Source organism: Arctopsyche grandis, chromosome 8 (assembly GCF_051622035.1).
Source record: "Arctopsyche grandis isolate Sample6627 chromosome 8, ASM5162203v2, whole genome shotgun sequence".
Classification (NCBI taxonomy): Eukaryota; Metazoa; Arthropoda; class Insecta; order Trichoptera; family Hydropsychidae; genus Arctopsyche; species Arctopsyche grandis.
The window spans coordinates 8,025,066-8,047,939 of NC_135362.1; the positions used below are offsets into that span (position 1 = coordinate 8,025,066).

Sequence of the window (22,874 nt, forward strand, 5' to 3'; positions counted from 1 at the left end):
TTCGAAAGTAGACATTTTGGTTACTATTACCGTCAATCACGTGACTTTATTCGTGACGTTTATGGAAATCAATCCCCTAAATGACGTTTATCAAAGTTAAAACCTATTAAAAATGGATTTTTTAGGTAAAAAACGATAGTAAGAGCATTTTAAACAAAATCGTTATTCCAGTTTTCAATATAAAATTGACAAATTATATAAGAATACCTCATTTAATAGAACTATAGATAAAAGACGATATGAAATGTCACTAGCTAAGACTTCAACGAGTCTGAAAACGTTCTTTAACAAAAGGTCGGGAGAGCGTTTTGAAATGTGGCAGTTGGCTGATATGATTTAGTAAACATACATTGTAATAAATGTCAGGATTGTTACTATCATATAAAAGAGCTCTCTCGTACACTTCTTGCGCCTCTTTAGTACGATTGAGTTTTATTAAAATATCGCCTCTGTTTATATACGCTTGTGTATAATCAGCTCTCATGCTGATAGCCTGCCTGTAGAGCAGGTCCGCTTCTTCCAATCTGGTCATATTGCGCGAGATCAAATTGGCCAGATTCAAAAACACGTTCAGATGGTTTGGAGCAATCCTCGCTTGATACGACTCGCCCGGCTTAGCTTTTGGTAGGAGCGACTTGGCTCTGAGGTATGCTTCCTCGGCTTCTTTAAACATCTGCAGATGGTTGTAAGTCCTGCCTACGTTTATGTGGGCACCAACATCATCCTGCTGCACGCTTACGGCTTTGTGGAAGTATTGTAGGGCTTCGGCGTACTTGCCCTCGGCTTCGAGTGCGTGACCCACGTTGTTGAACAACTTGGCATTGCGCTGGTTGACCCGTAAGCCTGACATGAATATGGTATACTCGGACTCCCATTCCCAATTCCTCATGAATGTTTTAGCGCCATGAAATAGGAGTAAAACGCTTATACATGCCCATGCTAGTTTTTTGCTCTTTTTCTCAGCCAATAACTGACTTCCGTATGCGACCAGCATGCAAAAACCCATAGACGGCATATATAACACTCTTTCAGCCACAACAAATCCAACAGGGAAAAATAGATTTGATGCTGGCAAAAATGGTAGTATTAGCAAAGCAAGGCTCTGTAAATGTAAAAAAAATGGTATTCAATTAGTTTGGGTATTATATTCATAATGAAATAATAATATTTCACGGTAAAATGAATCTAAACCATAGTAAAATAAGTATTTTAAATTGATAAAATCAATACAAAAATGAACTAAAGTCTAAATACTAATCTAACCTATGGTTAGGTTCAACTAAAATGAGTGATATATGCATATATTTTTATTTATTATTTTTAACATATTAGCCACAGTGATATTACAGAGTACTCAAACGCGTCACTGTGGCCAGTCACACAATCATAGCACAAATAAAGGTATATAATATATCCATGCTCGACGATATTTATAATTGATAAAATCAACCACAAGCGTTGCTCCACCACTACAACATCTACTCTAGATATTGTAGATGTTGCCAATATATTTGTGCGAGCCACAGAAGGAGAAAACAAAACACGATTCTTCAGGTCCCTGAACTTACTAGGTGTATAAAACTTAAATTCAATAAGAACCTGAGGATTGTGTACTAAACCCATTTAATAGCTTAAAAAAATAAAATAATATAATATAATAAAACTCGTACCATTAAAATGACCGTTGCATGGTGTCTAGAAGAAGTTCGAAAGGCACACACTAACAGTACTAGAATAATTGAATGGGCAAAAATGGTGGAGAGATTTCTAATATCTAGCCAATTTTCAACTAATGGAATGGTGCCCATAGTCCAGTCGCAGCACAGCTCGCTCGGAAGAGCCAAAAGCCACAAGTTCACAGACGCTAAATAATTGTATGTGAGTTGCCTTGTTGGCGTCGGAGCAACGGATGCTGGATTATCAAATCTGCAACACAACAGACAAATAAATCATACTGAACAATGAATTCTTAATTATAAGGTATATATGCATCGGTTAATAGCATACCTGGTAAAGACGGGAAGTTGGGCTCCCATAATGTGGAGACGGGCTAGTAGAAGGCAGAGAGTTGCGGCTCCGAGTGCTGCGAGTCTGCGTCCAGCTTCACCTGTGGATCCTGTTTTTCCACCGGCTAGTCCACGCATCGCTCCACCCATTTCTGATATTCGAAACTGAAATCAAAGGTTTTGGGTTTGAATCTTAGAGATATTAATAGAATGAAGCCACTTATAACGGGTATATTGCTCACTTTTTGGGCGACAAAGAGCTCATAAACAGCACACACTCCAGTCACTGTGATTCCTTGCTCTTTGCATAACATAGCAGCTGCAACGCATAGCATAGTTAGGCTCAGATGCTTCCAACCTGGAAATAAGTTATTGTTAATAAAAATAGTTAAAGATGAAATATGTATAATATGTATGTATGCATATATATTTGAAATCAAAAACAGTAATTATTGTTATAGTGGAAGGCCTTTTAGATTTCATAATTGAAATTAAATTTTGTATATTGTTATCTATTAGTAGTGAACAAGCATCATTGTAGGTTAAATTTTTCCTTATTTTGAAATCCAAACTACTATAGGCTGTAGTTTCTCTAATTCTAATAACTCCAAGATAAAGATGGCGAATTTATTAATTTTTCCTACAGTTTGGTACATATTTTCTATACAATTAATAAAAAAATAATAAGTACTGCTTATTATTGCTACAAAAATTATACTCAAAATAATAGCCAGCAGCATAGCTCGGTCGTTAAGCTTCTGCTTAGCGTCGAGAGGCACCGGGTCCGATCCCTGGGTCCGGGCCTCGAATGAAAATGATTTTTTCAGAGTATGCTGTTGGTTAGACCTGGATTTGTGACTTCAAGTTGATCGTTTCCTATCAGAGTTTGCAATTTTCTCAGATTTCATTGTTGAAACGGTTCCCGGAAAAAAAAATTGGCTAAAAATCCCTCCTATACGATATGTCACCTATAATTTGTTATTAATAATTGCGCAATAAATAATTTTGTGTACAAATTCATAGATGTCTCATTGATTTGCGAGTTTTACAGTGTCTCGTAATTCAGTGATTTATATAAAAATGCTGAATTGTAATTTGTAATTGGCCAAGGAAGGCGCATTGGGGTTTACCTGTAAGGCCTTCCTGGTATATATGTATAATAAAAATAAAATAAAATATGGTGCTGTACGCTTCTACGCTGCCGCGGCACACAGGATAAGATGCTCTGTTCTAGGGAATCAAGGTTTTTTTATATTTTTCTCAGAAACATTTAATTTTTAAATCAATATCTTTCAGACTAGTTGGAAAGAATGTTGATGTAATGTCTGATATTTTAAATATAGAATTAAATTATGTGAATGACTGGTTGTGTGAAAATAAATTAAAGTTGAATGTGAATAAAACAAAAATGATGTGGTTGAATGGTAAAAATAAAAATATATTGAATGAAATTAGAATTGATGAAAAGTTAATTGAAAAAGTTGAAAATATAAAATACTTAGGTGTATACATAGATTCAGGACTAAATTTTAAAATGCACGCTGACTATATAATAAAAAAAATGTCGAGAAAAGTTGGTGTATTATGTAGATTAAGAAATATTTTAAGTAAAAAAAGTAAAATTTTAGTGTTTAATTCAATTGTCTTGCCACATGTGGTTTATTGTGCCACTGTGCTTAATTTGTTTAGTGGCCAAGATTTAGAAAAAATGCAAAAAATACAGAATAAAGCTATGAGAGCTATTTTGAATGTGAGTAGATTTAAGAGTATTGGAAGTATGTTAGATGAATTAGGATGGATGAGTATTAGAATTAGTCTAAATACTAGTACATTGTCTTTTGTTTATAAGTTAGATCATAAGTTATTACCTAAGTATTTTGATGATTATATAGTAAGGAATAGAGATAAACATAGTTTTTATACTAGAAATAAGGACAAACTAGTTGTAAGTAGAGTAAGAAAGAATAAGACGGCTGGGGGTGTTTTTCACAGGGGTGTGCTCATGTATAATGCCCTCCCTGAGTGCGTCAGGTCTGCTAAAAACATGGATGCATTCCTGCGAGGTGCGAAGAGACACCTCTGTGAGGGACAGTACATATAAGTTAATTATAAATTTGAGAGTTAAGTATAATAATTAAGATGTATTTTTAAATTAGCTTGATAGCTAAAATATAGATAAATAAAATAAAATAAAATAGTATGTGATTAATATAATTTTCAAAACTTTTTGAAAGTTTAATAGATAGTATGGTCAATAGATATGTTCAGCGTTCAAATCCAGAGCTCACGATGCGTAATATAATAATAGGGAATATTCGGGAATGAGGCCGTACGTTATCGGACACGTACGGCGAATTTAACCGAACCGTTCCAAATTGGAAAAGTTTTCATTATCATCGGTGGCGATTATCAAATTTTCTACGTGCCTCGTAACGAGTTGAATTTTCTCGGCGAATGTCTTTAGTGGTCGAGCACGCCAGTGAATCACCCGCTTAATTGTGGGGTTTGGTAGGTGGGGGTGTGGGGGTGTTAGTGTCGCAAGTCCGGCTTACGAGCCCTTAATGGCTCAGGTGAGGCAACCGCCTCTGCGGTCAGGGGAGGAGAAAGAAAAGCGTGCAGTCGGCAATAAAAGCAAACATTTGAAATAAATCCTCCACCACCCGAGACGAGGAGGAAGAGGAAGAGGAACAATGGCAGAGGACTGTGTATGTATGTAAGAAAGCACGGCGCAAAACTGAAACGTGTGATGTACGACGGCCATTGCAGGGGCACATCCTTTCCCCAGGACGATAGCCGTGTAAACAATTCGGTAGCACGTGAACTGGGTACGTGGAATGAGCGACAACACGCGATTTGCATTATACTACGAGAAATGCAATAAACGCAGTTTAATGGCGGTAATAAACCGAGGGTAGTTAAGTATAAGATTGGTGGATGAAATGCCAGGCGTTGATTGGGAGGGTGAAAGTTGACAGCGTAAGTAAAATATGGAGCTTTATCAGGAAACTTTTATAATCTACGGTTTAATTTCATATCGTGTATCAAATTTGGTGGTTCTAAATTGAAAATGGTAGAATCTACCAGGTAGATGGTTAAAAGGGTTAAGTAATCAATTTATATTTCATTTCAACCAATCATGAACAGATTTCTCTAAAGTGGCGAATTATTACATACACTGTTCGACAAATGACGACTTCTTTTTGGTTCAGAGACGAGATATGACTTTTCTTATATGTAGATCTATGTCCAGTGAACAGAAATCTGGTAGTAAAAAATGTTGATTGGCTCGAAATTCGGAGATATATGTATGTGTTTTTTAAATCGCGCGATTTTTCTATATCTTGGTGTTGTTCGGTCGATGTCTCAAAATCTGTCGATCTTCTGTTCAAAATGAATATTGGAATCTATAGTCGGGTATTTTACCTTTCATTTGCAGTACTTTTTAACTTTCAAATCTCTCTAAGTAGTCGTCCAGTTCAAATCAAAAGTCAAAAGTACGTATTTTAATTTGGGATTTTTTCCCACCGTTAATACTATTTTACATTGAGTATTTTCTATTGAAAAATGTTTATTGGGATAGTGTTCTGGCCACATTATTTTTTATTTTCGTTTAAAAGTGTTAATTGGAAATGTGCTGAATTTTAAATCGGTAAAATTGCGAGCTAAAAACTCGCCACTATCATTTACTTGTATTTACACGAATCTGGATTGATTTAATAGGGATAATATATTAAATTGTCTTTATATGAGAATTAAATAAAATTCTTGTGGATTAATAACAAAAATTCAATTGATATCTGGCTTACCTCGATAAAATAAACGAAACTTTTGATTTGAACTGGACGACTACTTAGAGAGATTTGAAAGCTGAAAAGTACTACAAATGAAAGATAAAATACCTGTCTATAGATTCCAATATTTATTTTGAACAGGAAATTGACAGATTTTCAGACGTCGACCGAACAACACCAAGATAAAGAAAAATGGCGCGATTTAAAAAACACATATGTATGTATATCTCCGAATCTCGAGCCAATCAACATTTTTTATTACCAGATTCGTATTTAGTGGGCGTAGATCTATAAGAAAAGTCATATATCATCTCTGAACCATTTTTCGTGTCGAACAGTGTTACTAGTATTGTACCCGATGAAACATCATCGCATACGTGTTGGCATTTAATTTAATTTTTATTTAAGCTATAAAATAAAAATAAATAAAAGGAATGTGCCGGTTCTGTGTTCGCTCCGCACGCAGTCGATTTTTTTTCAAATGTCTTTTATAATAAACTATGTAGTTGTTTTACCCAGTTTTTCGGATTTTTTACCAAATATCGCTGGAGCTACCTAGTAGATATATTCATACATACATATACATATAAACATATGATATTTATATACGGATGTGCGAGGAGGAATTTCAATTTCAATTTCGGTCTAAAAATATAAGGATGTGAGTGAGTATGTTGGATCCAGCCAAATGATATTGGAAAATAGAGGGAAACGAAATGAAGTCAATGTGCGCAATATCCATACTTCGGTGAATCTCGCCAGATGGAAAATTATACGTAGAGAGCTTTTCAAAGTTCGTCCTAACCAGATGAACCCAACAGAAGAGGACATGCAACTAAGTACAGTTCAGCGTACTTATAATATTATACTATTCTACCTGTATTCATTTCCTTCAAGGAATACATAATACATTTTGTACAGTAAAAATGAAAAAAGAAGTATATACATATGTACATGACTATTTTTTGTTCTTTATTTATTAAACTTATTTTTATTGTTTATTAAACTTATTATGCCTCTGATAAAAACCAATTTTATTTTCTAATTCGAGTCATTGATCGAGAATATTAAATATTTTGATACTTTAAAACTAATTAAAACATAAGATAATTACAAACATTGGAGACCACTCATTCAAAATAAATCAATTATATAAGAAGTATTAGTATATTCAACCATATACAAATGTAGTATATAAGTTTCGTTCTTTGATTTAGATTTTTTTTCCAAAGTTATCGTTTTATAATTTTGTTTATCTCTCATCTCAACATGTTCACAAGAATATTGTGTGTTAATGAGGGTTTGATTCATTAGAAAAAACAAAAAAAAAGATTTTTTAATATAATTTTTTATTAAAAATAAATTTAATAATTATGTATAACGGGTTAAAATTTGTTGCATAACGACAATAAGGCAGAAAGGCAAATAAATATAAACAACAAATAACATTTAAAGAGACATCTATGGAAAAATTTGCAGCATTTTATACAAATCGAGATGGTGAATAACCTGCATTTTGGCAAAAGAGATGGGACAGGGACGGCAATTTGTTGGAACCGTTTCAATGCAATCAGATAAATTGGCATCCAAGGTTTGGCCTGCAGCTCATATCAGGTGTCGAACCCGTGACTACACAATTGAAAGCATAACATGCTAACCATTTATATATGCTGCTGATTACCGCATAGATCAATATTTATTGGCTGGTATTGTAAGTGACCAGGAAAACTAAATAGTATTATTGATAATCTCGGTAAGAAATAAAGACACAATCACATAGAGATGGAAGCATGAGGGAATAAACTTTGAGGGCCCACACCGTAGGGGGTCGATCAAGCATGCAGAGTAAGGGCTGGGCCGCACCGTGCAACTTTGTCGGCCGACGTGTTGCGCGACACGAAAAAATGTATGAAAATGTGTGCGACAAACAAGTTGACGAGTGTGGCATGTCCCATCTACCTGCATGCATTGATCTGGTCGCCCTCAACCAAGTTGTTCGCGAGTTGAGCGGTGCGGCCCGGCCCTAAGACTCTATCCGAGTCGGTCAGAGTGATATTACTATTTCTGCACCAATAGCAGTGTTTTGTCCGCCAAATAGTATCATGACGCATTTTTGTTAATGAATCTTTATTAGTTGAGATAGTTCTAGGTTAAAAACTGAAAAATGATTTTTGATACAGTGTTTAAGTGCAGAACGTTGGTAGCGCCATGTTGAATGTCATTACGGACAAGTTCTGTATAAAGTGACTCGTGAATTGAAATGTTGGAAGTGATTTAACCCATTTATGGATGACAAGTGCTTGACAGCATCGAGTCGAAAGGGGTTGGGTTGGGGGTGGGAAAACGGAATTTCTAGCACGTCGACCGAGCTCAGAGAATAGATGGTTTATATGCAGCGCGCGAGTGAAGTACGGACTGCTACAAAGAAAATAAGGAAGTAGAAGAATATGAGATAACTGGAGCTGCAGGTTATTATGGTGGGGTGGGGAGAGGAGGTGGAAAAGGGGGAGGGCCATTGTGAGGCAGAGCGGACACGGGAACGGGATGGGGATGAAAGTAGGTGCCAAAAGGATTCTACACGGTGAAAACGATCGACGTTAATTTTCTGCTTGATATTTGATATTTACGAGGTGCGCGCTATTATTAAATTTAATTTATCGACTCGGAATATTGAAGAAAGTGTACCTGTAAGTGTGTGTATTGTGCACGGATGGGTATATTTAATGCGGAGGTGGAAATATATTTTATTTGAAAAAAAATGGTCTAAACCAATTTAACCGGGAATGAAATCGAATTAAAAATGAATTGAGTAATAAAAAAAATCAGAGATTAAAGAAGAAATTACAGATTTAAAAAACAAATTTATACACCTATTTATTTTTAGCAATATCTATGGTCGAACTTGTATACTAATACAAAACACATTTTACAATGTAGGTAAACATATATATGTACATCGATGCGGTGCAAACGATCGAAAAGCGCCAGACAGACTGAACCACAGATTAACGACACGTGAACCTTATGCGTGCGCACTGCTCGCACTTACACTAAGCGAAATCTACCCGAAGTCCAACATGCCTACCCTGTATACGTTCTGTGCTTCTGATACTTTAATTCCGAATTTTTCCTTATTAAATTATTAAAAACTCGCCAGAAAGATCCAACTCAATTTTAATAATTGTATCTGTGCACATCGAAAGGTTACTCGTCATCTGATGTGCAATTTTTCATTCGTGAAGTCGAGAATTGCGTTTAAAGCAGCCATCCAGTTAATCTGTGGTTCAATCTGTCTGGCGCTTTTCGATCATATACATATGTAATACATAGTTGTAATTTGAATTTGCGAGAAACTGAGGGGGAAGAGGATTTTATCGGACCCGCCACATAAATTAAGTTGAATAAAATGGCAAATTCTAACGGAAAACTCTCGATCTAGATTAATAACCATCTAGATCTTGCCAGCAACGTATGTATATATTCTACTAGTGGTTTGACCCGGATTTGCTCGGTATTTGTAATATAAACCGCTTAAAAATGCCCAATCTATAGTAGTAGTAAACAATTCATTTGAATAGTTTTGTTTTATTCAAATTTATTTGAATATTCATTTGTTTTTGTTATATTAAATTTCACGTCACGGATTCTACGAACCAACGATAGTTACATACATACAAAGTCTCTTTCGAAATTTTATATTTGAATATACCAGAATCCGGCGGCCCCCCCCCCCGGGCCTTCACCCCCGGCGCCCCCCGGGCCTTAATAATCAAATTGGCGAACCTCAAGACGATGAATAACTTGAGAGATAGGTAAGGAGATGTCAATTTTTACAGGAACCGTTTCAATGAAAATCATAAAAATTAGTAAACTATGATAAGACACTATTGACCTGGAGTCACAAACCAAGGTTTGGCCAGCAGCGGGACTCTAGTGGGACTCGAACCCGTGATCACTGCCAAAAGCATACTATGCTAAACACTAGTACGTGTATGTCTAAATTGATTCCGGACGGGATTTTAACCCACGACCTCTGTAATGGTAAACAATGGCATAAGCAGTGAGCTACTCTGAGGCTATTTGAATTCAGAATCCGTCACTGATCACGTTTTCATAGCTTGTGCGTATTAGTATGTGTTTATTTTGGAGATACATATGTACATAATTCGATATAATTAAGCTGTAAATTTTGATCTCATTTTATTTTTGTACATATGTAAATAGTTTTAAAAGTTATGGATTGAAAATATTATAAAAATATTCTTTTTAATTAAATGTGAATTTATGTTTAGCAAAAGTTTGTTGAATGACGAATAAAATATTTTTTAATTACAAGCCTCTTCTACATATGTTTCACTTCGCAAAATATTGAGCTAAAATTCCTATAGTCTTCAGATCGTTTTGAAACTTTGCGATTTTGCGCGGTTTGGTCAACGATGGATATTTCAATCGATTTTTATAGTTCGATAGTGAAAAATAATCGTAATTTAAAAAAAATTCTCTACACCTCTTGAGCGAAAGAAAATTTTAAATCAAAAATTATACTTTAAATATATGTACGTTATTTAAAAAATATTTTTTTCAAACATTTTTATTAAAACTTCCACTAAAGAAAGTTGTGCAACGCTTTGGCTACCGCGGAAACAGACCGTCGCACCTGAACGGTCTCAATCAATCACACTTGTTCTGCAACTTTAAAACTTTTCTAACCATTCAAACAACTTTCTTGATCTAATAACCTTTTATACAGTGTGTGCCAAGATTCTTCTGCAAATTCAAAAAAGTATAAAGATCAAAACTAGGTTACAGCCATAAAAAAGTGGAGAAAATATTAAAATTCTTTTCGTATTAACTAAATCAAAGTAGACATGTTTAAAGGCGCAAGCACACTAAGGGCGCAAACACACTAAGGGCGAAATCACACAGGGAAGAACGGGACGTCGTGTGCCTGGCTCCCCACTGTGGGGGTTCGCCTACCTTTTCATACCTCTTTTATACTTTACTTAAGATTACAATTCAGGAAAAAACTTGCCTCTTAGCCGATCATTTTCATACTTTGCCATATTGCTCATTTTGGTCATCAATATAAGTATGTAAATGTATCCTCCGCCATTACGATGGAGAAAAAATATCGTTTTAGACGCGTTTGAAATTAGAATTTCTGAAAAGTGCCCGATGTTTATCTAGTTTTTTGTTTTAAACATAGATGGCGGTAGTAAAATAAAATTATTGGTATTTTTATTCAAATTAATAATTTTATATAATAAATTATTTCAAATATGGGATACACCTTTATTGATCACTGTCAAGCAAGGATACAATTTTACCGAAAACACTCCAAGGGATGATTTTGGGGCGATGTGTGCTGAGCGTGCCATGAATATTTGCTTGGCATGCCACATTTTTTTCGCATGTTTAAAAGTGTGCCACGTGCCACGTGGCACGTTGCCATGTGCCACGTTCATGTGCCACGTTTATGTGCCACGTGCCACGTTCTTTACTGTGTGCAAAAGCCATGTGCCACGTTCTTTGCTTTGTGCTTTCGCCCTAAATCGTACGCCATGTGTGTGTTGTCCAGCTGGGAAGGGCGTTTATTCAGGTAATGCTAATTCGAACGATTTTATTATTTCGACAAGTTTCTCATACTTTTACTTTTCTCATTTTTAATTTTTAATCTTTTTTATTATCTTTTTTATTTTATTTATTTATTTTTTCTTTAATTTTTTTGAGTAGCATGTAAATGTTTGTTAAATAAAATTAAATGTGCTTTTATAAATATATTTTACATGTAAGTATTCTTATATAACATGTGTGTTATATGTACTGGACACTGGTATATGTACATATGTATGTATTAAAATACAATAAAATACATTTATTCAAATATGGGAATCACCGTTATCGATCTCTGTCAAGAGTATATTATAACAAAGATAAAATATCACCCAAAACACATCAAGGGGTGATTTTTGGAGTCGTTGCTATGACATGGATCATTCGTGCTAGCAGTTTTTTTACATTTTAAAGAAAAATTTCTAAAGAAAAAAACATTCTAAAGACATTCTAAAGAAAAAAACGCACCGCATACATCTCTGTGTGTTTGCATCTTTAAAACTTGCCTACTGTGATAAAAAAAATCCACTTGTTACTATGTTGGACGCTAAGCGTCCAGTTGAAAATGTGTTTAAAGTTAAAATAATGCAAAAATTGAGAATAGTAAGCTATAAAAATCATTTCATTATGTATTAAACTTCGAATAATAATAAATAAGAGCAAAATATTCCGTCATTCCAAGGCGTATATCATTATCACATTTAACGTTGAGCGCAACATACTGAATTTCACATATTTGAGGCACGTGTACAAGGGGCTTCCCGCGAAAATATTTATTTATGTTGCTATTGATCAATGATTTTTTTTAAGTAATGAAATAATTCAAATCATAGAGGTTTTGATGAGGAATATATAAAATATGAAGACCCTGCATTCAGTTTTGGAGAAATAAAATTGAATTTAAGTCCTGGTCACTCGCTATCCATCGCAGTGCGGCAAGTGTTAATGGTACTTTAGGAGTAAACTTCAAAGATCCATAATTTTAAATAAAAAATACGATTATAACATATGTACATACATACATAGCATTCGAATGCATTCAACTAATTCAATTGTACCGTACGTGAAAACTAGAACATTTACACAGAAAGCGCCTCTCAATCCAATAGGCACAACACACTTCAAACCATTTCAAAGAATGCTAAATAATGAAATCCAAAGGCAAAGCTGAACGTTAACCATCAATCTATTTACAAGTGCTCTTTACAACACGCAAAACATTTCAAAAGTACATTCGAAGAATTATGGCATATTTATGTACATACATACGTATATTCGGATACTTAGAAGAGGTTGTAGCCTAATATATGTACATATATAGATATATACATTGATATCGGTGATTTGTATGAGTTCTGGCAAAGCATCGACATTGATTGATTCGATCCATTCACGGCAGCTAAAGGGGTACACGTTTGTGTATTTATTTATACCTCCCCAAAGGAGCGCGAGAGGGGTGTGAGAGATTTGGGTGTACTGTGTATTATTGTATCAGCTATAAAAGCGAAAGTTTCTTCGAAAATTGAACCACGTATAAGTATGTACCTATATGAGATTTCAAAAAGGAGATATCAATCATTTTCCTAGTTTTGAGAATAATTTAAAATACGAGTGTGCTGTACGATTCAATTACTACATACATGAATCCATTTATTTCTAGGAATTCGTATAAAAATACGTCATCATCATCTAAACCATTCACCATCCACTGCTGAATGAAGGCCTCTCCAATATGTTTCCACTCATCTCTGTTTTGCACAAACTCTCATCCACCTCACCCCGCACATTTTACTAATTTCGTCTACCCATCTTCCCTGCGGACTTCATTTTACCCTTTTGCATTCTCTCGGGTACTATTCAAGCACTTCGTTCGGCCACCTTTCGTCTATTCTTCTAGCTACGTGACCCGTTAATTGCCACTTCAATCTCTTTACTCCATCCATTATGTCCACTACCCTTGTTATACTTCTCACGCACGTGTTCCGCTTCCTGTCTTTCCTCGTTATGCCAAGCATACAGCGTTCCATACTTCTTTGAGTGCATAGGACTTTGTGTAGCATCTTGTCGTTGAGTGTCCAAGTTTCATATCCATTTTATTTGATATTAAATATAAATTTCGATTTATACATAGTAAGTCATTGTATACGTTTGAGATTTAAACAGGCTTCATTTGAATGGTGGTGCTTTGTATTACATCATTCACAAAAAAAAATAGAAAAATAAAAATAAAAAAGGTAATTTTATCGTCTTTTATATGTATATATGAATATATAAAAAAAACATAATCAAAATAATGCGTAGTATATTTCCAAGAAGACAAGCTTTGAATTCTCTCATTTCGACATTATTATAATAAATTTCTGACAGTTCTATTTTTAAATGTGTAGCATACATTTTGTAAGGTATAGGCATGTACGTATTTATGTATGTATGTATGTATGTTTGTATATACTGGGCAGGCCTAACGGGTAAGCCCCAATGCGCCTTCCTGGCCAATTATATCATCGATAAACAATGTATACAGCAATTTTACAGAACATCGTAGAGACATCTATGGATAAATGTGTCAAAATTTTTGCAGAATTTTATAAATTTGCAAACTAGAGATGCTAAAAGCTCGAATATTTTGATAAATAGGATAAGGTTGCTAATTTGTTGGAACCGTTACAATAAAAACCAAGATAAATTGGCAAACTTTGATAGGAAACGATCGACTTGGAGTAATATATCCAAGGTCAGGGCCAGGGATTGAACCCGCGATCAACCAGTTGAAAGCATTACACGCTGGTTCAATACAATAGTTTGATAGTCCAGGATTCAAATTGTTAAATAATACTGAATGGACAGTTTTATTACTATCTAATACATATGTAAATCTCAGTTGAACTTTTTTCAGTCTTTTATATATTTTTTACAGAAAGAGTTTAATGTATTGGGTTTCATATAAAATATACAAAAACGAAATCTTTAGAAATTTTAAAGCGCAAATAAATAGCATCACGATTTGGCTAAATTGATTTATCGATCAGAATACATTGTCAAATTTTAATTATTATTTGGCATTTGAACTTTAACTTAATACGAACTTATGTAACTTCGATTTAAAACTAAAAATTAATTCTTATCTAAAACCATCCACATAAACTAAGAGATTATGTGATTGGTGCTCGTCGACCAATCGTTTACCAGCGTTGATCATCTGATCTCGCGTTCGCACCAATAGGGCCTCGCCGTATGAATAAACCATATACAACAACCAATAAGGTCACGCGACCCATCGACCAATGATCTCTCTGTGCTGAGAGTACACGCTGTGTATATATACTCGGCGAATCTATTCCGTGCTACATTCGGAGCTGACTCGTCGACGGGTCAAGAACAATTAACTACCTCTACCCCATTGCTGCATCTTTCACTCCGGTCTCGGAAACCTCCCTACACATCCACGCTAGCATAGTAAGAGAAAAATATAAATTTTATATTCCTGAACTACAAACGATTGCAAACCAAGCGACCGCATGCTTATTACGCTACATGCTCATTTCATACTTTTATCTCGGTTTTTGCCATTTTAAACTTGCCAGAAAGATCCAACTCAATTTTAAGAATTGTTAATCATCAATGTACATCGAAATGTCATCTGCGCAACCCCATGAATATCTCGTTTTTCGTACATGCTGAAATTCAAACAGTTAAAATTCAATCGAAATGAGCATGCAGCCGGGTGGTTTGCAATCATTACATACCTCCTTTACGTTTCACATGGCTTTCGTGTAAGTGGTCATTTTTATCTCTTATCCGATCGTTTTCATACTTTGCCATATTGCTCATTTTGGTCATCAATACACGTTAATGTATCGTCTGCCATTACTTTGGAGATAAAATATCGTATACAACGCGTTTTAAACACGCGGAAAGTAAATCTTCTTGATGTTTAATAAGCGTTCGTCCCGTATCTTCCAACCTGTTCGCCTTGATATGGCGATATAAGATTTTAATTGTTTAAACGCCTATAGTTCACTCTATATTTTATAAAATTTGCTCTATAGGTTCTCGTTATCTCTAATATTTAAATATTTATAGTTTTAACTCTCATATGTATATATGAATTTCAAATTTGGCGTCTAGCTTCATGTAATGTAATACTCGATATAGATTGATTTTTGGCCAAATATGTCAAATCTGACATTTCACTGTATATCTCCTCAGTCGGTTTTATCTGCGAGATAAGTATTCAATAAGAAGTTATGTTGTATCTAATTGTTCTGATTTTCATTGAAACGGTTCCTGTAAAATTGGCATCTGCTTCTCTATCTCTCTTGCTATGTACTTTCAAGTTATTCAGCGATTTGAGGTTCGTCAATCTGATTATAAAATGCTGCAAAGGTTTCTCCATGCTTGTCAATGTTGATGTGTGTATGAATTCGCATTGTATGAAATGCTTAGGTAAATTGATTGATTGTATTGTATCTGTATAAGTGCACTCGCATATTTTATGAAATTTGCTCTATTGGTTCTCGTTATCTCTATTATATAACTATTTTTAGTTTTAACTCTCATATGTATATATAAATTTCAAATTTGGCGTGTAGCTTCTTGTAGGGCAATACACGATATATATTGATTTTTGGCCAAATATGTCAGATTTGACATTTCACGGCTAAAAGTATATCTCTTCACTGGGTTTTATCTGCGAGATAAGTATTGTTGCGTAAGGGTGGGTGGAGGATCCAAGTAAAAGGCCAACAGTCGTTTCACAGCATTTATTGATGATTAAGGAGATACACACACTGTCACCGCTCAGTCCAGAATGAATTATATCGCCTACGTACCGCCTTATAAAGGGTAGATCTCTCAGGACGCCTAATCTGTTTACCTGTTGTATAGTCACGTATTCGGATATGTATTTCCCCGATATTGGGTCTCCCCGTACCGATTCTGAGAAATAACTAATATCGGTAATTGTTTAGCCTAAATGCACTTAGAGTCCAGATATAATCTTTGGAAGTAAGTGCATGCATTTAGTTAATCCGATAACAGATATCCGTTGGTCTAAGTACAATTCGCTCAATCCACGGCGTACGTAACAGTATTCAATAGTTAATATGATTTACAATAAGCTTACATACATTTAGTTTTTTACAATAAGCTTACATACATACATCACATACAATTATTTTTAGTTATCAGCTGATTTATTTGTAGGAAACCCATTTTATATCCACTCACATTGATATTTAAAACGTTATAGAGTTAGATATTATCTTGAACAATTAAATTTTGCTCTAACGAAGCGATATGTCATCACTGAAAGTTGAAAGTTGAAGTTGAAAATCAAGATAAAATTTTGGATGAAATTGGCTAACATCTAAACACAGAGCAGGCTTCAATTGATATATTATACACATACATATAAAACAAAGGGCGTTCGTAAGAGGATGCAGAGGTAAAAACCTCAACGCCACACTGTCAAGGCGAGGTGAAAGTAATTTAATTATACCCTTTGTCTACGTTGGGTAGCCCGAATTACTGATAAACCGCGAATAAAGTAAGAGGGACCCCTCCCCAGAAGGCCAGGACTCCTAACCTAGTTTGGGAGCAGTCCCTCCCCTTCTTCCCTCACTTTCCATTCCCTTCCGAGTGCTTTGTGTTAAATGAATTTTCACGATCGGACCTCGGCCCTAGTAGGGTCGGAGATTCAACGGTCATTGTTTTAAAACGAAACGAATGGGCGTACATAACGAATGGCGACTGGATATGTTAATGCCATGAAAACGAAACAATGAAAATACGGGAAATACATTAGGGAAAGTAGCCTGAAAAATCTATGCAAAACCCTAGTTATCTATATATGTATGTACATATATATATATAGATTTGTGCAGTTTTAAAAAATCAGTGTGTATTAAGTGTATTGTGAGGAAGACTTGACATGTTGTTTTCTCACGGTGTGAATTTCATTGGAAGCTTCCTGCAAATTATTATTGAGAATCATCGCGTAATGATTTGACAATTGAATGTGTCCGCTGTCATTATATTCGTCCGTATTGTTTTATTGTGTGTTTATAAGGCGTGTGTAAAATAAATCGTTCATGATATTTGATAACAGTTAAAATTAAACAATAAAATTAGACAAATCGAGTGAGGGGGAGAATCAAAATAGTTCATCCTCTAGAATCTAGGGCCTAGATGAAAGCCCTCTAGTTCATCAAACTCTTGCGAGTAAGATGAACAAGGGGGTGAAAATTTATAATCTTGCGAGGGTATTGTAAACGTTTTAGCTGCACTTAATTGCGCGACGGCTCGTGACCTCTACAATAGAAAACGGTTTTATATTATTTTTATTATAATTATACATTCTTTATTATTATAGATACGAAATAGTGGAATTAGAAAAAAATTGCACTGTCGCACAAGTTAGATTCGACCATTCGACCATTATGACGTCAACGGAAATCGTTGTTAGCAATTCTCGCCGTTTTGAAGATATATCAAAAGTCTAAAAGTACTAACATAGATGGCCATTTTAATATGCAGCTAACTTTTATTTAAATTTTGTTAATTTTATTTAAATTAATTAATTAAATTTATTAAGTTAATTAATTTAATTTAATTTAAACTAGTTGTTTTACCCGGCTTCGCTCAGTGTTTGTAATATAAACAGCGTAAACATGGCGAATCTAATAGTAAATATTCCGATGCGGTGCAAACGATCGAAAAGCGCATATTAACGACACGTGTACCTTATGCGTGCGCACTGCTCGCACTAACACTAAGCGAAATCTACCCGAAGTCTCAACATACCTACCCTGTATACGTTTTGTGCTTCTGATACTTTAGTTCCGAATTTTTCCTTATTAAATTATTAAAAACTCGCCAAAAAGATCCAACTCAATTTTAATAATTGCACCTGTGCACATCGAAAGGTTACTCGTCATCTGATGTGCAATTTTTCATTCGTGAAGTCGAGAATTGCGCTTAAAGCAGCCATCCAGTTAATCTGTGGTTCAATCTGTCTGGCTCTTTTCGATCGTTTGCACCAAACCCTAAATATTCATTTGATTTTTTATTAAATTTATTTGAATCGAAAAATGATAATATTCAACCGATCGAATCGTCGTTATAGAAACTTACATACAAAGTCTCTTTCGAAATCATATACATACATATATTAGATATATTTGAATGGTTGTTTAGTAGTGTGCGGCAGTATTTCCATGCAAAATTCGAATAGGTGTAAATTCACTACGGAATTTTCCGAAATAGTTTCATAGGGGGAGAACCACCCCTAACACAATTTCTTATCCTATTGGTAAAAAATTGTCTGCCGATATCCGTTTCCATTGTCGAAGGCGTAAACACCATAGAGTTGAATGCTTCGAAAGCGTGTCCAAATTTTCGAACGCGGCGATAAAAGGAATTTGATAGATCGATAAGATCGGAATGCAAACGACACCGGAAGCGGAAACGCGCTGATGTCGACGAAACATTCGGATACAGATAGGTAGATTCGTTGTTTCGGACGAACGAACGTACAAACAAACAAACAAACAAACGGCAAACGATTCGAAATTAGAGAGCATCGAGTGTGGCGCGTCCAAATTGCGGTAACATTTCCTGAGACAAAGGATGTCTGCAGACAACAAGGACAATAACGGCGCCTCGAAAGCCTCCACATAACTTTCGGGCGTTTGTCTGCGTTATGTCTCCATTTGTCATAATTGCCGTGATATATTATTTGTGGCTGGGGCGAGAACCGTATTTTTGGTCCGAGGAAATGCTTCTGCTTCTCCTTTGGCGAATTTTCACCTCTAGATAAAATAACAAAAAACAAGGAGGACAAACGGGATGACTTTTTATTGCTTCTTATTAACATGCAGTATTTGTATGCTTCGGAAGAAATTCGACAGCAGATATATGTATGTATGTGTATGCAAATCGCTATATGAGCCGATATATTTGAAAGTCGCTTAAGAGGGCTGTACACCTGAAACCTTAATTTTGTTACCGTTCCTTTCTTCGATATATATATTGAGTGTATGTATATATTGAGTGAATGCGACAATATATATCAATATATATATTGAGTGAATGCGACAGTTGCGCTTCGACCAGATAAAACGTATTTTAAGTTGACAAAATCGAGGTTTCGTATTCTACTATTTTCTCCTCCAAAACTGGACCAATTTTTAAAAAAATTTCATCATCGGTATGAGAAAGATACTTGCTGTGCATCTATCGGCGTATTTTTTTTTAAATCGACCGTTAAATAAGCACGCTGGACTCTTTTCGTGGGTGTAAAAAAGAGGCGGTTTTATAGATGTTTGGTGGCTCCTAGCTCATATAAAAAATAATTAATCAAAAAAATAAAACGATAGATGCACCCCAATGGTGGATATCCATAGCATATTAAAAAATAATTTCTCTAGTGCCATAATTGAGGAAGGGAGAAGTATAGTACGTTTGTATGGACAAGGCGCTGCTGTCCAGCCCTCTTAAGTCCACGTTGAGCTCTTTTTCCTATTATGCTTTAGATTAACATTAGAATAATATAATACTGTAATTACTAACCAAATTAAATTAAATTGTAAAATAGAAAATGATCAGTAGATCAGTAACTATTAAAATAGATATAAGATGTATTGTGAACATAATTTCGAAATAATAAAAAGCATTTAAAAATCAAAAAAAAAGTCCACGTTTCTTCATTTCGAGAAATATTTCGCGAAATATTAAATATAATGTTTTGCATTATAATAATATTTAAAAATACTGGTGGTCTCTAATACGTTTATTCTGCTTTTCCGAGATTATCGAATTAAATGAAGTGACAATTTGTGAATTAAGTCGAACAGAAATTGTGTTTTTGGAACTGAAAATTGAACTTTAGCCACTTTCAAATATAGCGGCTCATATACTAATGTTCATTAATGGTTATTGTGAACGTCTAATGAATTATTCTAGTAAATCTTATATACATATATGTGGTAGAGAATCCTGATAGATGACGCTGTTCAGGACCACGGTTAGGATGAGGCGGTTGAGGTGAAGACCAAACACGTGCGTTTTCAGTCATGTTGTTTATTAAGACGATACGTGCGGAGGCTAAGCGACCAACCGCGCGGAGAACAGGTCCAACGGTGACTAACCGTTATATTTCTGCCCCTTTTCATCCCCTTCTCAAAATCAGTCGTAACATACTCTTTCTCAGCCATAGCCCATACATCAGAATTTCGTTCAATTCCAACCCTACATATATCTAGTAAATCTCATATGCGTAGAAAATTAATTATTTAGCACCAAGTGATCAGTGGGTTCGATCCACCATACTGCTGGTTAGATTTGAGGGTATTTGTGACTCCAAATCGATTGTTTCTTATCAGATTTATATATTACTAAAATGCTACATTGTTTGTAATTAATTGTCCAGGAAGGCGAATTGGGGTTTTTCTGTCAAGCCTTCCTAGTATATGTATGTAGGAATGATTTTTAAACGAGCCGAGCCGTATGTGTGGTTGGTCAAACTGCTAGGGATAAAGTGTGTGTGTGGTATGCACGAGAGACCGGATGCGTGTTGTTATGGTCACTTGTTGGAGAACAAGCCCGACGACATGTTATAATAAATAGTTCTGACTGCGAATCTGCGCGTTTCACTTGGAATCCTTCACATCCGGATCCTATATGTATATCTATGTAAAATAAAATAAAATGTGAAGTCGAAACGGCGTATGTAATTTGTTTCCGATTGGCTGTTGTCAATGTCGTTTTTGATTGGCTGCATTGGTCAAAGACCTTTGTGATTGGTCGGCCGTTAAATAATATTATTATTTTTTTATTCAATTGAAACGGGTAAAATTAAATAAATAAACTGAATATTCATTATGTGCAACTGAAGATTTTGATTTATTTAAGTAATATAATATTTACCAGAATGTACATTTCTTTGAAAGAAGAAAATGAAACAAAAATAAAATATGAAATATAATATAATATTGTATGTATATTATAGATATTATATAAAAATAATATTAGGACAGAGCGAGTTTTTCTAAGAAACATGTAACAAAATATTTAAATGTTATTTTAAATTGAATATATTGTATGTAAGATATATATTTAAATAACAATATTTGTTTATGGGAAACAAATTGACTCAATCTGAACAGTTATAGTTTACGCAAAAGAACAAACAAAATTTTTTAACGTTGCTATTATTCCCGGAAACGGGAATTATGTTAATGCTGTAATGTGGCTTACATAGGACTTGGCGTTTTAACAATTCAAAGGTTTTGACAGCTCAAAAGTTTTGACAGCTACAAGTTTCATGCAACACCTTATGAGTTTATTTGATGATAGTTTTTGACTGTTAGCACTAAAACTAAATCCAATAATTTGTGTTTGAATAAACTACTATGTTCATGAACGAACCGGAGTGCATACTTGGACTGAAACATATACATATGTAGATATTAAAATTGAGCTTAGACATTTTCGAATTGCAGAAAGCAAATTAATAAACAGAAATTGATTAAGAAAGGAATCGAAAGGTGGTCTACAGAAAGATTTGGCATTATATCTTCATTAGAAAGGCATTGAAAGATGATATCTACATATGAAGAGTAGACAGAACCTAAGTGATTTTGTCTGTCGTAGCAGTTTCTCACAGACATTTCTCTTTGTATTGATTATTATCATTATTATTTAAGATTGTAAATAGGTTTTTGAGCTCTTTTTCCTATTATGCTTTAGATTAACATTAGAATAATATAAGATGTATTGTGAACATAATTTCGTAATAATAAAAAGCATTTAAAAATCAAAAAAATTATTATTTAAAAACCTTTCGAGAAAGTTCATCCATTAGAAAAGTTGCCTTTTGGGATTTTTCTATATAATGTGACAAAGTTTATTATGTGAATATATAATATATTTATGTATACATTGTTATGTCCTGACGGACTGGAGACACAAAAAAATGATATCTGATTCACAAGCAGATCAATGTTTGATCTACGAGCAAACCAGATAAACACTTTAATGTTTCCGTTAATAAAAGTCACTTTGTTTTTCTTATTAGTTTAGAATTTATTGTATTCTTTATAATGTTTACAATATTAGCCTAAGAGATTTTATAGGCACCCTTTTACTAAAAGGTCCAGATCACTTCGATGATTTTATGTTTAAGTTTATGAGCGCTAGTTTTAACAAAGGGTTTTACAAGGTTTTCACTAGGCTTTTCACAAGAGTTCACAAGAGTTTCACAAGGGTTTCACAAGGGTTTTCACAAGGGTTTTCACAAGGGTTTTCACTGAGTTGAGTAGAGAAGTAAAGCACAGTTATACGTAGTGTTGTTCAGGATAATCTGCCTTATCGAGGTTTGGGTATCCCCTTTTATACTAAAGAGATGACGTTATTGCTTATGTTATCTTATCGAATATGGTTTCCGTTTTCATTGCTTAGATAC

At 34.6% G+C, this 22,874-nt stretch overlaps 1 protein-coding gene across 1 annotated transcript in view; it reads right to left on the reverse strand.

The window, feature by feature from the left end:
• Tmtc3 (Transmembrane O-mannosyltransferase targeting cadherins 3) overlaps window positions 1–22,874 on the reverse strand; it is a 222,587-nt gene that overhangs the window by 1,464 nt on the left and 198,249 nt on the right. The window contains exons 5-8 of the mRNA XM_077436635.1: window positions 2,249–2,364; window positions 2,008–2,171; window positions 1,671–1,926; window positions 350–1,102 (exon numbers count right to left, since the gene is read on the reverse strand). Coding sequence (XP_077292761.1) covers window positions 350–1,102; window positions 1,671–1,926; window positions 2,008–2,171; window positions 2,249–2,364 — 1,289 coding nt within the window. The remainder of the gene's footprint in view (window positions 1–349; window positions 1,103–1,670; window positions 1,927–2,007; window positions 2,172–2,248; window positions 2,365–22,874) is intronic.